Source organism: Rhineura floridana, chromosome 3 (assembly GCF_030035675.1).
Source record: "Rhineura floridana isolate rRhiFlo1 chromosome 3, rRhiFlo1.hap2, whole genome shotgun sequence".
Lineage (NCBI taxonomy): Eukaryota > Metazoa > Chordata > Lepidosauria > Squamata > Rhineuridae > Rhineura > Rhineura floridana.
The window spans coordinates 181,416,223-181,433,555 of NC_084482.1; the positions used below are offsets into that span (position 1 = coordinate 181,416,223).

Below are 17,333 nucleotides of genomic sequence, written 5' to 3' on the forward strand. Positions count from 1 at the left end.
CACTGATGTGGAGCCACCAGCCACTGCTGTTATCTTCTGTCTAAGGACTAAACTAACTGTGGTGTCAGTGGGGTTTCCCCCACAAAAGCAAATACTACCTTTAGAAGAACATTTTTCCTCAGAACTGCAGCAGGGGACAAACGGGTTAATTCCCCCCATGCCTGCTTTGATCCCATTAGTTATCAGTTCCCCACCCCCCTCAGCTCATGCAGTTTGCATTTTAAAAAAAAACCTGCTTGTTAGATACAAAGATGAATTTAACATTATGTATACTTTGGCCCTGAGAAACCATTTATTTTCAGGCTTTCTTCATGTGCCCCTCCTCCCCAATTCCAACTTGTCAGCCTTCTGTGTTTGGAAATGGAATTGCTGTCAGATGTGGAATGCTCTTTTTACAAACTTCAATAAATTTCAGACTGAACTGGGCAAGCACTTTGGGCAAATCCATCTTCACTCTGCTAGTCCTCTATAAACAGATCCTCACTAGACTGGCACCCTCATTGTGTAAATATTTGCAGTGTTGTAGCTTACCCGAATGTACCAATGGAGCATCCTATCCAGCTTTCACGCTTTGTAATGATGCGCCGACATGAAGTATGCCCTATAATAAGAATGCCATGTCAAGGCACATAAAGTCTTGTTCTCAAGCCCCAAGTATTTTTCCCCCTTTAAGGATGAAGTCTTACTGATTTCAACAGGGTTCTTACAAGTGCATTTAGGAGTAAAGCTTTAGAGCCTCCTTATGCAAAGTTTGTACAGCAGGGTTGCAATGGTCAGTCACATTTTGAGCAAAGAGCTACATTTTTCAAAGAGTATGGTACTGCTGTCAAAAATGGCAGCCCTGTGCCAAATTCCTTCCACGTCTCTCATTACATACAGTATGCCAGTGGCAGCCAGTAATGCACATGATAGTGATACCAGGCACAAACTGAAGATGTCAGAGGGGGAATTGAAGGTGGGGCTGCTGTTTTTGGCTGCAGCCCCATAATCACTGAAATGTATAGTTATGCCCTGATTTGTACTTGACCACGTATTCACCAAGTTTTGACATCCACACTTAAACATACATTGTTGGTGGCTACCATGCAATGCAAGTTGTCAGTGCAAGTTTAGCACTTAGGATGCAACCCTCAGTATAGACAGTTTTGTGACACCTGACTTAACAAATTTATGATGGCAAGGGCAGCAGACCAGCTCCAGATTTTCTTGAATGAGATGATTCTTTGACCTGTCTTTACCCATCTGAGTCAAGCTTCTGACTTGGTTTTAGAACTGAGACTGCCTTGGTGGTCTTACAACCAGAAACCAAGGACTATAGAGGGGATTCCTCCTTGTTAGCTCTTCTGAACCTTGCAGTGGCTTTTGGAAGCATCAGCCATAGTATCCTTCAGGATAGGCTGGCTGGGTTAGGGCTGAGAGGGGCGACTTTGCATTGGGTGTCATCCAATCTAGAGCACAGATACCAGAGAATAGTGGTCAGGAACTACTGTTGTTCTGATTGGTCTTCAGCTATAAACAGAACAAATAAAAGACCCACTTAAATTAATCAGTACCTTTAGCAGTATATAGTGTTAGGGTAGTAGTGGCTGTTTTGCTGGTTTTAATTTATCTAAAAGGCTATTCTATACCTGTTTTTCTTTATATTACATTTTTACCCACCACCAGCTGTTTGAACAGACAAGCAGATGGCAAAAAAGTCACATGGAAAGGGTTAACAGACATTACCACCACTGAAAGAGGCATGTCCCACTAAGGATTTGAAAGCATTTTGGCAGTACTAGTGCGTCGGAAGGTAGTAAAATGTATTAATTCCTTCCAGGTGATAATATTGAATATGGAAGTTATATATGACCCGTGGAAGCACTTTCATGATCAGATCCAGATCATACATTTAAAGCACACTTTTATACCTCTTTAACAGTCATGGATTCCCCCAAAAATCCTGGGAACAGGGGTGTAGTCATCTGGGGCCTCAAGGGGGTCTCAGACCCTTTACTTTTTGGGGAGCAGGGTCCCAGCAGGTACTGTATGTCTTCAGCATTCTGTGTGTTAGCTACTGAGAAGAGGCTTCTGACATGCTTTGTCATTTCCTGCTGACTGGAGCCAATCAGAATGAAAGGAGGTTAATCCACCCGTGAGAAGAGTGTTTTGAGTAGCTAATACTCCCCCCTTTCATGCTTATTGGCTCCTAGGAATGTCTGTTGTTGTGGGATAAGACATTAACAAACATCTCATTCTCAACCCAGCCGCAAGAAAGGGGGGGCATGGCTGTGACTATCATGAAGGGACCCTGCACTTCTGAATTTGCAACTACACTGCTGCCTGGGAACTGTAGTTTCCTCCTCAAAGAGGTAGAATTCCTAGCACCCTTAACAAACTACAGTTCCCAGGATTCTTTGGGGGAAGCCATGTGCTTTAAATGTACTTTTAAGTGTGTCATGTGAATGTGATCTAAATCATAAAGATGTATATGCAGAGAGTTTCTCTCTTGATGGGCACCCAGTTCTACAGTTATCAGAGGAGAACATGAGTTGATTCTGGGGGCTGGTAAGAGCAGAAACATCTGAAAATTACTTGATGACTGGGTAGGTGTTTATGTCTACAGAAAAACCATGAGAGGTGATGGTTTCTAGTGAGATTACCTGAATGGAGCATTTATTGGAAGTGATCCAAATCTCCTTAACAGTTCATAGTTCCATTTCAGGTGACGGAGTGCAGGTCAGGACCTGCTTTCTCTGTTTTGGGTTGGTTTTAGTTTTTCCGAAGTCATTTGCCCATCCCTGCAGAGCTATTTTTTCTAATCTGATGGGAGATAGCTCTAGCAGACCTCGCAACATCTAATGGAAAACTTCCCAGAGGAAATGCTTAAAAGGAATTGTGCTCAGCCTTTTCTGTGTGATGGCCAGAAAGCAAATATATATGCACACGATAACCTGCTTGCCATTTAGACTTCTTATCTTCTCTTGTCTGTGTTCCTTGTCTTTACAGCTTATTACCTTAGGGACCAGCATGACATAATTTGGCAGCCAGTCAAGAATAAATTACTTGTGGATTCACGCAGTTCCAAGGGCACAGTGGGCATTGATGCTCAATAGCAGAAAATCGTCAGTGCTGGATCTATGAGCAAGGAGGCAGTTAGCTATTGACAGGGGCATTTGATTGGAAATGCAGACATTCAGAAAGCACTTGATGATTGTGGTTTAGAAAGGGAATAACTGAAGACTTGGCTTAAGATTTCGGGCATCCAACTTACATGCTACATGGCAAGCTTTGCTTCAGTTAGTCTTCCTTAAAATTGGTTGCATCTCCTTCCTTCATGTTCAGCTTAATGAACTACCTGTTCAGGGACCAGGTAAAGGATGCACTATAACTGCAAAGTAAGTAGTGTTGAAATTTTATTTGTAACCATCTCATTTCATTAGTTGCTTTTAAAACTTTCTGGTTGGGACTTCCTTGGTTGAATAGATTGCTTTTGCTGGTAAAAAGAGAAATAACATCATGGCACGGTGGGGGCATAACTATGGATCACTGCATAAACTTCCTTTGCAGTTCTATGCTACATTCAAAGCATCTCTTTCCATGATCCGTGCAAATGATGCAAAGCAGGGGAATGTTAAACAAATTCTTCTGCATCATTGTGAGTATGATGTTTGGCTCTTTTTGACTTGACTGGCTTAGATAATGGAGAGCCATCCTGTAGTATGAGTTCTTTCTGTTACTGTGTTGGGGAGTTTGCTATGAGAAACTGAATTTCTACTTCCTTCTGTGGAAAACCTAAGAAAGTAGGGACAGGCCATGTTACTGCCCCATCCCATTCCCATACATATTGTTTAGAACAGTTTATCACAAGGATTGCTGTGATCCCATTCCTAGCATCCACATCCTTGTCAGATTTATTTTGATTAATTTACTCAATTTATATCCCACTGCCTATTTTTTTAAAAAAGCTGTAGGATAGGTAACAACAATTTAAAAAGTAATAAAAAGTAATCAATTTAATACTATCAATTAAAAGTTTTGGTTTTTTAAAAAAAAAATCATTACAAATTCATAGCAGAGGATTGCAATAAAATTGCACTGGAATAAAATGTACGTTCACAAACATTTGCTGGAACTGCATTACCTCCTAAAATCCAAGCAGGCCTGTCTAGTGAGTGAGTTTCCTATCAAGGGTGCCTCCATCGAAAATGCCCTGGCTCTTCCTCCAGCCTGCTTTGCATCATCCAGTGCTGTTACTTGGAACACAGCCCCATCTGATGACCTTTACGCGCATTGGGAGGGTCATAGGAGAAGAATCATTTTCTGAGATACTTCAGACAAAAATGTTCCTGCTGCAGGTATGGAGACCCTCTCAATGTGGCAGTGATGAGCTCTTTGCTAGGAGAGACCATAGTTCAATGGTAGAGCCAGTGGTTTTGTATGCAGACAGTCTCAGGTCCAATCTCTGTCATCTCCAGTTAATAAAAGGATCCGGCAGCAGATGATATGAAAATTTTTTTCTTGAGAACCTGAAGAGCTGCTGCCAGTCAGAGTTGGCACAAATTAAGAGGCTGTTCAAAACTTGTCATTCCTCCAGTGTTGTCATTGGAAGTGGTGGTGGTGCTTGTCTTTCTGAGGAGGATATGATATTCCATATTATTGCCACACACACATGTGTCCTAGCAAGCAGTTGTTAAGCTTCAGAAGATGCAACCTGACATAGAACTTTCAGCAGGCAACAGCTTGATTGCTTGAGTGGCAGAATCTTCCTCTGAATGTCACTTAAGCATCTGGGTATAAAGGATTCTGAAGGTGCAGAGTATTTCCCAGTTTCCATACTTTGAACTGTGTTCTCTTAGATCAAGAAAATATACTATTCACACTCCGCATTACCTGTCGCTTGCTGTTTTTCTGCCTATCAAGCATCACATAAGAACATGGCAGAAAGTTATGCTGGGATAGCTAATCTGTAGGCAGAACTAGACTGCTTGGTTGGGCCCCCCAGCTACTGCAGTGGGATACACTGAGTGGGAGATATGTGCACATCATAAACACACATATTGTAAGTGGGCTGTCCTGGGACCTGGCCTTGTTGCACTGCATAGTGTGCTACACTTTTCATGTTTGTTTTTAATTACATACTCCGAGACTGACAGAGAGAACCCAGCCTTCCAACAGATTTTATCTGCTGATTATTTTCACAAATTGTTACAGGAAAGGCCTTCAGGGCTGGAGTGTAGGTGGAGGCTCAGTTACCCAATCATAGACTGGATGCCAAGGAGTAGCTTCTTAACCTATCCTTAGAAAGGCAGGTGCTGACAGATCCACCTAGCCAAGGGAAACATGCTTACATTCTGGAGACTAACAGAGAACACGGTAAAGAACGGCGTTGGCAGCTTCACTTTAGACTGAAAAAAGCCTGTTCTTTTTCTCTCTCTTGCTTTGACCATTTTCCAAACAAATTTCGGTTTCTGTCAAATAAGAGCATTTGCCTTTGTTCCAAGGAAAGTTCAGATACTGATATATAGATATATAGATGCACATCTTTAGGACTCCTGAGTGCTGCTGCTCAGAGTGCTTGATTCTGTGTGTCTTGTCAATCAAAGCAAATATATCCAAAGCAAAAACCAAGACATTGTACTGCAGTCCCCCTTTTCTAACGTTTAGGTTCATCAGTACTACAGCTGCCTGCCAGAAGACAAAGTACCCTACGTGAACAGCCCCGGGGAGAAAGCCCGCATCAAACAGCTTCTGCACCAACTTCCACCGCACGACAATGAGGTGAGTTGTTTAGAAATAACTGGGGAAACAGTGGCTTAGTGCACATAGCAAGAGACAGGACTGTCTTTCTGATGTTTTTGCTATGTGCAACAATTAGCCAGGTTTCTGACAAAGGGTTTGTTAGAGGGTTGTTTTGCAGCAGCTCTAAGGATTTGTTTTTATTTTTTGAATATATTCACTTTCCCTTCCTGGCTGAAGCATTAGGTGGCTGAGACCTTGCCTTCTGTAGTTGTTTTTGTTTGGATAGAAAGGAAAACAATCTGCACGTTTCATCTGGAAATGCATATTTTGGGATGCCTATACAGATTCTTGATTTCCTATTTGTTACATTTCTTCCATCAGGATGCCCTAAATCCTTTGCCATACACTCAAATGTTTCCATTACATCGGTGCAACATTTTAGTAAAGGAAAACTATAATGTGACAGGTTTTAACTAGGCCACGATATAGTACTTTTGGTGTGTGGTGAGACACTGTTTTTTTTTAGGAGTTAATTTTAGCATCTTTGAAGGATCTGAAGAACTTGAGAAGGGAGGAGATAATTTCTCTTAGAACCCAGTCCTCACCAAGCTTGACTCAGGGCAAACCTCCTGCAATCCAAAGGATCAATTATTCCATTGCTGCAAAAAAGGAATGTTTTATAATTGTGCAAATCCTGAAAGAGTTAAATGCCTATGTATGCAAATGGCCTTGATTCATGGTTCTCTTCTTGAACTTCTCATAACTTTGTTAGTGTGTTGGGTTGCCCTGGGTGTATTATGGGAAGCTGCTAATGTTCACTAGTAGGTTTAAAAGAAAAAATTGGTTGCTGCTCAGATGTTCTGTGCTGTGAAGCCAAGACATGCTTGTTTTTATTTCAAAAAGCTGTTAACAGAATTGTAAAATCATGGTGTCAGAAGGGACCCAAAAGGCATTAAATACCTGCCCTAAAGTAGGATCCTCCACCTGTAGAGTTGAAAACTAGGCTAATGCCCTGAGATGGAGACCTAAGCCATTTTCAAAGTTCACCCCAAGATGTTCCCAGGTAACAAACACTACTGGAATAAATTTGAATGCATCAGTAGGATTAAAAGTTGTCAAATACAAATGTGTCCAGAGAAAGGTGGATCTCCCAGTGAAGAAAGAAATGGCTGTACAATTATGCATGCTGTGAAGGAAGTGGATAGAGATAAGCTTTACTTCTTTGTCCAAAAATGATTGGCAGGAGTTTCAAGGAAGACTAAAGGAAGTTTTCTTTGTACAATACAAAAATAATTTATGAAATTTACTGTCACTTGATGCGAAGACTGCCACTAGTTTGAAAAATGGAAATGGACTGCCTTCAAGTTGATTCCGACTTATGGTGACCCTCTCAATAGGGTTTTCATGGTAAGCGGTGTTCAGAGGGGGTTTCCCATTGCCTTCCTCTGAGGTTGAGAGGCAGTGACTGGCCCAAGGTCACCCAGTGAGCTTCACGGCTGTGTGGGGATTCCAACCCTGGTCTCCCAGGTCATAGTCCAACACTCCAACCACTACGCCACACTGGCTTGTTTAGATGACTGTAAAAGGGGGATAGACAAATGGACTACTAGTTGTGATGGCTATATGCAACCTGCAGGTTGAGGCAATAACCGTAGAGAGCTATTGATTTTATGCCCTTTGTGGCATTTATGCACTCCTAAAACACTTTATTGTGTACAATTTTATCATGTATGTGTGTGATTTAATTGTAAGCCACCCTGAGTCCCCTACTATAGGGTAGAAGGGCGGGATAGAAATATTTTAAATAAATAAATAAAAATTGCCATGCAATGTAGCAAATGTATGCTCAGTCCACTCCCAGACCATACTTTAGAATTTTGCCCACCTGGTGCCTTCCAGATATTTTGGACTACAACTCCCATCAGCCAAGCCAGCACAGTACTGGCTGGGGCTGATGGGAATCATAGTCCAAAGCATCTGGAGGTCGCCAGGTTGGCAATGTTTGCTTTAGAAGATCTGTCTACCTTCATCTCAGTCTTACTCTGGTTTTATAACTGATTTTAAAGCCGTTTTAATTGTCCTTTCAGTGTGGAACACAGCATGCTTTTTAAACTCTCTGATTCAAATAATCTTTTATATTTACTTGCTAAATATAAGCAAGTCCCTTGGTTAAGGGACATGACTGTTTTTTTCCCTTCCTTTGAGTAATTTGTCCCTTTAATTATTCTTTATTTTCATAACTGCCCTTAGTGAAGTTCCACAGGCTACTCTTTGTGCTGCTCTCATTTTAGGAGCTTTCATTTAGTGTATTTAACTGGGGAGAGGATTCATTCCTGGTCTCATATTTGGTGATCAATTAAAATAAATTTAAGTACAGAGTCCTGCTTGATCATAGATTTGTATAATGGCATTACAATATTGGCAGTTTTATTTTTATCCCTTTCCTCATGATGCCTAATTAGAGCCAGTGTGGTGTAGTGGTTAAGGTGTTGGACTACGACCTGGGAGACCAGGGTTGGAATCCCCACACAGCCATGAAGCTCACCGGGTGACTTTGGGCCAGTCACTGCCTCTCAGCCTCAGAGGAAGGCAATGGTAAACCACCTCTGAATACCACTTACTATGAAAACCCTATTCATAGGGACGCCATGAGTCAGAATCTACTTGAAGGCAGTCCATTTCTATTTTCAATTATGCCTAAAATGCCACTTGCCTTTTTCAGGGCTGCCGCACACTGGGCCAATGTTTTAATGTCTATCTACTATGACTAAGACCCCTTTCCTGGTCAGTCACTGCCAGCTCAGGTTACATCAGTGCATATGTGAAATTGGGATTTTTTTTTTTGTCCCAATGAGCTCAGTTTACATTGAATCACATTTGCCATTTTAATGCCACTTTGGAGAGACTTTTTTGGGCAGCTCTTTGCCATCACTTTTTGTTTTTATCACACTGAATTATTTGATGTCATCAACAAAAATGGCCATCTCACCACTAACTTCGGGTTATCTCTGAAGAAGTTGGAAAAGCACTGGTTCCAATGCAGATACTTGGGGGACCTTACTTCTTATGTTGCTCCATTGTGAGAAATGTGCATGTATTCCTACTTGCTGCTTCCTGTTGTTTAACTAGTTACCAATCCATTTGAAGGCTCACTCTCTTATCCCATGACTCCAAAGTTTGTTCAGAAGTCTTTGGTGATGGATCTTATCAAAAGCTTTGTGAAAGCTCAAGTACACAATGACTACAGTAGGATAGCCAAGATTGTGCCCTACACAATCCAGAGCATGACACAAGCCTCCTTTATTGATCTTCTACAGGATAAATTCTTGAGGGAATTCAAAAGTTCTTTCCATCTAGTGCTCTGCCTCCCCAGAGGAAAGGTGGAGAATCCCAAAGTTTGAGATGACAGAAAACACTTCTGGAACACAGTGGACCATAACTGAGAATTTCCAAATTCTCTAGAACAAAAGATACTTAATTCCTTTTGAAGTTGGATACTACACTACAGAACATCTGTGTTTCAGTTCTTGAGGTCACTACAGAGATTTGTTTCTGTAGAAGATGTATAGAATTTAGAAGCACAGGACTGAATGAAAAATAAGTCCTTTTAGAAAAATCTGTTTCTGCCTGGAAATCAGTTAAGAGATCCATCCCCACAATTGTTCTTGTGACAGCAATCCAGAATTTCATATCACTAATAGTAGGAAATGTTTTCTCATCTTCAGCCTAAACTTAGAGGGGTCTCTTCCCACTTTACCATATTAACATCTCTGTTTTTTAAAAAATATGTTTATCTCAGTCTCCTTTCTTAACAGCTGCAGCAGATGTACTTCTCTGTCTACGTCCGCTTATAAGAAAGTCTTGTAATCCCCATGATCATATTCTAAGGTGTTCCATTTGGCTTGTACAATCTTTCCGACACGTATCTTCCAGTCTTCTTGGTTCTGAGAAATGCAGGTGTGGCCTTGCCAAATCGCAGGATGCCTTTCTCAACGGGGGGTGCTTGAGAGAGAAAGTTTCCCAAGAGAGATTAGGATGCTGCCATAAATGGAATGGGATGGAAGGATCTGTCAAGTTTGGTTCTCTCACTTTCTTGTTTCTATAATCTTAACTTTGGTTCTCCACATTTCTGCAGCAATTTGCAATTTTTTTAAAAAAAACCTCATGAAAATTCTGCATTTTATTGTGAATTTCTCCTAATAAATACCTGTACATTTTTGTGTACATTTTTAGTAATGTACAAGCATTTTTGCAAGCAATTTATCTTAATATAATGCATTTTGTATGTTATTTTCACCAATAGATTCATTTTGTGCACACTTTCCTCTAATATATGCATTTTTGTAAACATTGCTTGGTTGGAGAACTACATTGCAAAATTTGGATAGGTGTGAATTTCAAAGGATGGCTGTGGTTCGGTTTGCATGTTGTTTTGGAAAGCGTGAATTTGATAAAACCGACTTTAAATACAAACTGACCTGCACTTCTCCATCCCTACTGCCAGCCCAACATACCTTTAGAGTCTGGTGGGGCTCAGTTGACACAGATGCCTGTAGGAGTGCAGCCTTAGGCTACATTCACACTTCTGCTCTCAAGCGTGTTACAATCTTGTGTTGCAATCTTGCAGTCTAACTCCAGCCTCTGGTGCTTGCTCTGCCTTTGAAATGCTTCTGATGCTTCAGTAGTAACAATGCTTTCACAAGAGCACTGTTCATGCTGTTAACATCAGGAAGTTAAACACTTTTATCCACAGCCATCTAAGAACGTGTTAAAAGCTTCCAACATGCACTGTGGTCAACTTATGGATGTGACCAAGTGCTTTTCAATTGGATGTGCTTTAAGACACCTGTCAGGAAGCATCTGAAGGAGTCCAGCTTACACTGACATTGGATGTTGCCAGAGACAAGAGCATGATTTGATCATGTGCTGTCTACATTTGACCCATAAATAAATACTCTTATTTATAAAAGTATTTATATACTGCCATCTCTCAAAGCCTCAGGGTGATATATAAATATTGATAAGCTGATGTATTGTACTGTTTCTGTGTTCTTCGTCTTCATATTTCCTGCAGATACTCAGAGAACATGAGTACTCTTACCTTGTGACAAACTTCAAAAATGAAACGGCAAGCTGGCATTGCCATCTGGAGGGTGTACTAGTGGCAGGACCTAAAATACTCAGTCACATGGCAGCCAGGCCATTGCCATGCTGACTGTCGGGTTGATGGCGTTGCATAAGGAAATTCAAGCAGCTGTGGGTGCTAACATGGCTAATAGTTCATTTGAATGTAACATGGACATTGTGTTACAACAGCAAATGTGGTGGAAAGGAGTAGTTTGGTGCTTTGGGTTCTATCCCAACCTTTGCTTTGTACTCAGTTTCTGGCTTTGGTCAAGTCTCCTGTCTGCATCTTGTATAGCACTCTGTTTTCACTGGGGCCAGCTCAATGCAGCCAGGTATATGCCTCTGGAAGGCTTACAGGCAGGGCTCCTGTGTATCTGGAGTTCAGTGGTGCATTGCCTGTCTGTAACATGGAAGTTTCATTTTGTTATTATGGTTAGCAGGAATAGCTTCCCGGTAGAACCTCGAGTGGGTGCATCCAAAGAAAGTATTGTGGAAGTGGCTTTGGGTGGGGGGGAGGGGGAGGAATAGTAACAGACCCAAATTCTGAGATACTCCATTCCATTCCCCCCTCCCATTTTTCCATAGGGGAGCACTCAGCATTCTGAGAATATTCATTCGTAACGATGTTGGTTTGGCGATTAACCCTTTTGGGTTTTTCACCTCTATAAAGTTTTTTGTTTTGTACTTTTGCAAACATTGGGGTTCCCCCACACTGCTGAAGCTCCCTCTTATGCATGGATCTTGTCATTTTGACTCCTTAAGGACTAGCCCTTGGAGGATAGTTTGCTATTAGTAATATATGACAAGGAATCATGCTAGGACTTTTGTTTAAGCAATAGCTTCAAGCTCTTACATCACTTGTGCTGGAATTTTATACAGTAGGGCCCCACTCATACGGCGGGTTACATTCCAGACCCCCGCCGAAAAGCGAAAACCGCTGAAAAGCAGAACTCATTGAATAGAATGGTGCGCGATGCCCGAAAACCACCGTAAAAGTGGAACAAGCGCCGTATGAGTGAGGCTTTAGTCTAATTGTGTCTAATTGAGACCTCCGCATTAGCGAAGCACCCTATAGCGGGGCCCTACTGTACCTGAATCCCGCAATCCTGTTTGTGTTTTTGTTTAAGATTCTTTAAATGTGTTACTTGAGAAAGTGTTTCCAAAAGCTTATGTAGTCCGGGACTGCTCTAGTTAAAATTTTCAAAACAAAACTGGAGGTGAAAACCCAGGGGCGCTCTGGTGATTTTTTACATATGGCCTGTTGGCACAGGCCAATTGCTGTCAATAGAATTATTTTCCAAGGACTGAAAGGGGATTTTTCTGTATGTCTCCGTTAAATAGCTTGGGGTTTGAGCTGAGAAATTGTAGTACATATTTTAATCATTTGAAGGCAAGACAGCCAATGGAGAAGAGGCCTTTTAATCATCCTGACAATATTTTGTTGGTCTTGGCTTAAGTATGAGCCCAGTTTCAATGAGCAAGCAAGCAAATAGTTATGAACGTGCCATTAGCTGTGCAATCAAAAGCTTACTAAGCTCTTTTGAGTGCCAATGAAGTACTTTTTTAAAAGAGCCTTGTCTACTGAAGAAGTAATTTATCCCTTCACAGCTTCGAATTAAGCGGCAAGTGAATTAGCATTACTTAGCTGGCCAGTGTGTATCCGGAGAAGACTAAGACGGCAATCTGTTACTAGTAAGAAGTATCTCTCTACCAGTGGTGAGAGGAGATGGGCTAGAAAGCCACAGGGCAAATAAATTCTCTTAATTTTGCTTGGATTTCACTGTTTTCCAGTGTTAGGCAATGGTGCTAATCTCTGGACCAACCCTGCCCCTCAAGTGCTATCCTTAGTTCTATGGTCACTCCCTTATATGTAGTGCTTGCAGGATCCACCAACTTCCCAGGGTCAGCTACCTTGTTTTTATGACACACTGACCCTCCCCATGTTTATATGTAGCCATTGTTTTTAATAACGTGCATGCATGGACATTGGGAGTATTATTAATAAGCCTGATAGCAGCAGCCTTGAGGGAAGTATAGAGAGCAGCAGATGCAATAGCAATCAGAGGAGAGGGGAGAAAGAGAAGCTGGACTGCGAGAGTCTGACCTGGGCCAAAACCCCACCTATTGAGGAAAAAGTCTGCACTTGGGTGGCAAGTTTGTCCCACAGGACAAGGATTTAAATGTCCTCTTCCTATGAGTCTTATGTCAGCGTGAGGAAGGCAGACTTGGCACCAACAGTTCCACAATTAAGAACATAGGAAGCTGCCTTATCTTGAATCAGACCATTGGTCCATCTAGCTCAATACTGTCTACACTGACTGACAGCAGCTCTCCGGGGTTTTAGGCAGGGTTCCTTCCCAGATTTACCTGAAGTTCAGGAAAAATGTCTGAGAATCAAATTTTCATAAGGTTGTGTGACTGTACGCTTTTTCTCTAGGTACGATACTGTAACTCACTGGATGAAGAAGAGAAGAGGGAACTCAAGCTCTTTAGCAATCAGAGGAAAAGGGAGAACTTGGGCAGAGGCAATGTTCGACCATTCCCAGTCACCATGACTGGTGCCATTTGCGAGCAGGTAGGCTCATCCTCACAACACATTGTTTTTCTGTTGAATAAATCTTTGATTCACAGCGAATGCTGACCACATTGTGGTGTCATGTCACCATGGTATGCATAATACAAGCTTGCCAATTGTGTTTCTTAATGCTTTTTGGTCCAATTTTTAGTATGGGGTCATGAGAGGTCATAACAACAGACACTGGGGAGGCAGAAGAAGAGTTTGTTCTTTGTTTTGACCTTGCAAATAATGTTCAGCATGAATTCTTACTAATTTAATTCTCTCCAGGGACAGATAATTTAGTGTGCAGATTGCTAGGATGTGTGTGTGTGTGTTTTAGTCCAGGTTGCTGATAATCAGCCAGAAAAACAGTTCCCCCCATATAATGCTCAGGGGAAATTATATCTAGGTGGTGCACTGCTAGGCCACAAAACTATGAGCAAAGCAAACTGGCTTACAGCCAGAATTAAGGGGACATATATCAGCATGTCTATTCCCATTTGAGAAAGACTGGACAAACTCTGAAACCAAAATATGGAGTAGAAAGCACTACGATATGCAGAGGGACAGATATATGCTGAAATGAGTTTACTACATGCTAACTCAAAAAGACTAATAGACAAAACTTGAAATAAATTTGGAATCCAGAATTAGAGAATCAGATTCCAGCACTGAACACTGATAATTTTGATTTCAAATTTAGTTTGTCTTTTAATTTTTGTTGGAAAGGTGTATAATTATATTAAAATATGTCACCCAATCACCCCAAACTTGATTTTGGGACAAAACTTTCCAATCTGCAGTCTGAAAAATCATTCCACCTCTAGTTTGGCTATCACAGGTAAATGTGCACACAATATACATTTTACAGGGTTTTTATGGCCTAGGAGGAATCAGTAATAACATTTCTCTGGCGAACACAATTGGAAATGAAAGAATTCTTCCTCTTCCCAAAGTATAATGATCCTATGTTTACTGTGAGCAAAGTCCTGCAAATATTTAATGTTAGAAATTCAAACCACAGTTTAGTCCTCTCCATGTGCTCCTTGCATGAAGGGGCAACTTGAACACAGTGGGGATGTAATGTCACACATTTAAGTGCACATGTAGTCACTTCACATAGAAGATCAGGCTTCTAAGTTATACGGGGAGCCGGCATAGGTAGAAAAAGCTTCCACTTCTGAAGTTATCCATCAACACTTCAGGGTCCAGGTGAACTTTGGAGTGAGGCTAAATGTGTGGTTCTGCAGCTTCTTAGGACACTGCCATATACTGAATCAGAATATCCATCTAGCTCAGTACTGTCAACACTGGCAGCAGCTGTCCAGGGTTTCAGATAGGGAGTCTCTCCCAGTCCCTACCTGGAGACACTGGGAACTGAACCTGTGTCCTTCTATGTGCAATGTAGAGGCTCTACCACTGAGCTGCAGCCCTTCCTTTCTACCCATGTTGCCCATTTGTGCAAGTAGTGCATGAACAAGGCTTCCAAGATTGAAAAAAAGGGATTTAATTTATTACTCAGAATACAACACTCTACTCCTCTCCTGCTTCTTCCCACTTTTTCAATCTCAGAAGGTCTCTCCGTGTTACTCACACGAAGGGGAATACAAAGGGAGATAGGATCTGGAGAAGGAGAAGCTCCATCTTCCTGTGTTCCCCAGTTGTGTCAAAGAAGCCCAGCTCTCTTGCTTTCCTCTCCCTGTGGAGAGGAAGACAGAACAAGCAGAAAGAGAAGCTGGGTGGAAACAAGTTCTCATGCCCTGGCTCTTGTTTGCTTACTCCAATCCCTTCCCGTATATAGAACAGTGTTTGGAGTGTATGGACAACAACCATTACCTGGTAACTGGTAATGGTGATTGAATTCATGGACGTGTGCTGTGCACATCATTTCCCTTTGAATCACACAGACTCCTGTGATACTCCAATTTGACAAAGACCTGGGTTGTGAATAACCAGGAAAGAAACATGCATGCTGTAGCATTTTGTAAAATCTCCTGTTCTTTCAAATGCTGCCATGAGAACAGAACACCATCCAGCTCTTCTCACCTTGAAGTGTTGTCAGAGCAGGTTCCTCCTTAATGTCTGTACACCTCTTCACAGTGTGGAGGCCAAATCAACGGAGGAGACATAGCCGTCTTTGCATCCAGAGCAGGCCACGGAGTTTGCTGGCACCCACCATGCTTTATATGCAGCGTTTGCAACGAGCTGTTGGTAGACCTCATCTATTTCTATCAAGACGGAAAGATTTATTGTGGCCGGCACCATGCAGAATGCCTCAAGCCTCGGTGTGCGGCGTGTGATGAGGTACGATTAGCCAATCATTTTTGGTGCTTTGTTCGGTGGGGGGAGGGGGACCTTGAATGTGCGAACACTCATTCGAGTCATCGTGTGTTGCAGGATGAATTCTTGAAAGTTTCCAAATTCAGCTTGGCCAACCTATCCCTGCTTCTGTATCTAGTGGCTTACAGTTGAAGGAAAATGTGAAATTTCTCCAGACTCGTTCACATGTTATCCCCTGTAGTGGCTTCTCTTTACAACAGCCAGTACAAGCATATATGTCTGAAGATTCCCACACCCCTTTTGGCCTGTGCCTAGCTTCATACAGCTGGCAAGCTAAGGCTCACTACTCTGCCTATTAGGAGTTACGAGTTTCTCCTGTTGAGAAAAAAAATGAGGAAATCTACACTGCCCTTCATCAAAACAGATTCCAAGGTGGTATACAACAGTACAAATAACTAACTTTACAGGATTTCTCTCATCCCCCTCCCTTTAATGGCCAATTTGCTGCTGGAAAGTGGAAGAGAGGGGAAATTCAGCATTTTTTTAAAAAAATTGACAATTAATTGTTAATTATTTCCTAATTTATTACTGGAGACCCTTGCAATAGCTGTGCATCCTGATCGTCATCAAGTGACAATAGAAAGTTAGTTTGAGCAAGTTGAGACAATGCAAGGATCTCGAGAGAGCTTATCTTGCCTGTAGACATTTACACTGTCAGGCTTATGACGGCTGTGTGAGAATGTGGATCTGAATGAGACTCAAGCTAAGTAATCACTGATGTGTATCTGCAAATGCCATTAACATAGAGTTGCACACAATTGCTGTAGCAGCATAACCTGGGAAGGCACAACTTCTGACACATGCACACATACATATGCACGCCCCAAAATGGTTTCTTGATGGAGGTGCCAAATTGCCCACTGAGAATTTGAATGTGCTAGTGCAGTGGTTCCCAAGCTAGGTTTTCCCATGGACTGCTTGAAAACTGCTGAGGGTATTGTTAGACCACTTAATGATTTCTCTGCCACTTGTAGCAATTATAACGCACTGTGTTAGATCCTGTATTATTTTTCATTGTCTTTTTATTGCTTCTTTTTTGTTCTTATATATTGTATATCATTGTATGCCACAGAACTCAAAGTGTAACACAATAAAATATAATATTATACAGCCACAAGAGTGGCTGCATACTATAGCCAACATGGATTTTTCACATTCCGCAATGTTAAATTGAAAATACCCCCATGCTATTCTGATGCTTTCCATAAACTCATTTCAAAACAAAACCTTACAAAACTTATAGTCCTGAACTCAGAAACGCTTGCTTAACAACGTTTTCGTGACGATACACAAAACAGTCAGAATAGAGAATTCAAAGTGTAAAAAGAGAGAAAAAAATCCAAATCCCTGTTAGACTTTTTTCTGTCAGTGGTCTCATAATTTGTTGAAATTAATTAAAAATCAGCCATGTTCACAGAGTACCTGTAATCCTATTACTGACCTTGCCCCATACTCTGACCTTCATCTTCTTCAGTTTAAAAGCTTAAAAAATGCCCAGCCAATTTTTAATTAATTTAAGAAATTTAGCATTGGAGTCAATGATAAGCCCAGGTATGCTCAGTAAGAACCAACTGTAAGTGTTCTAAAA

At 41.5% G+C, this 17,333-nt stretch overlaps 1 protein-coding gene across 3 annotated transcripts in view; it reads left to right on the forward strand.

Moving 5' to 3' along the window:
* The window catches only part of PRICKLE2 (prickle planar cell polarity protein 2), a 148,939-nt gene that overhangs the window by 71,232 nt on the left and 60,374 nt on the right, over nt 1-17,333 (forward strand). For all 3 annotated transcript variants that reach the window (XM_061618726.1, XM_061618728.1, XM_061618727.1), the window contains exons 3-5: nt 5,647-5,760; nt 13,286-13,423; nt 15,506-15,709. In XM_061618726.1, coding sequence (XP_061474710.1) covers nt 5,647-5,760; nt 13,286-13,423; nt 15,506-15,709 — 456 coding nt within the window. The remainder of the gene's footprint in view (nt 1-5,646; nt 5,761-13,285; nt 13,424-15,505; nt 15,710-17,333) is intronic.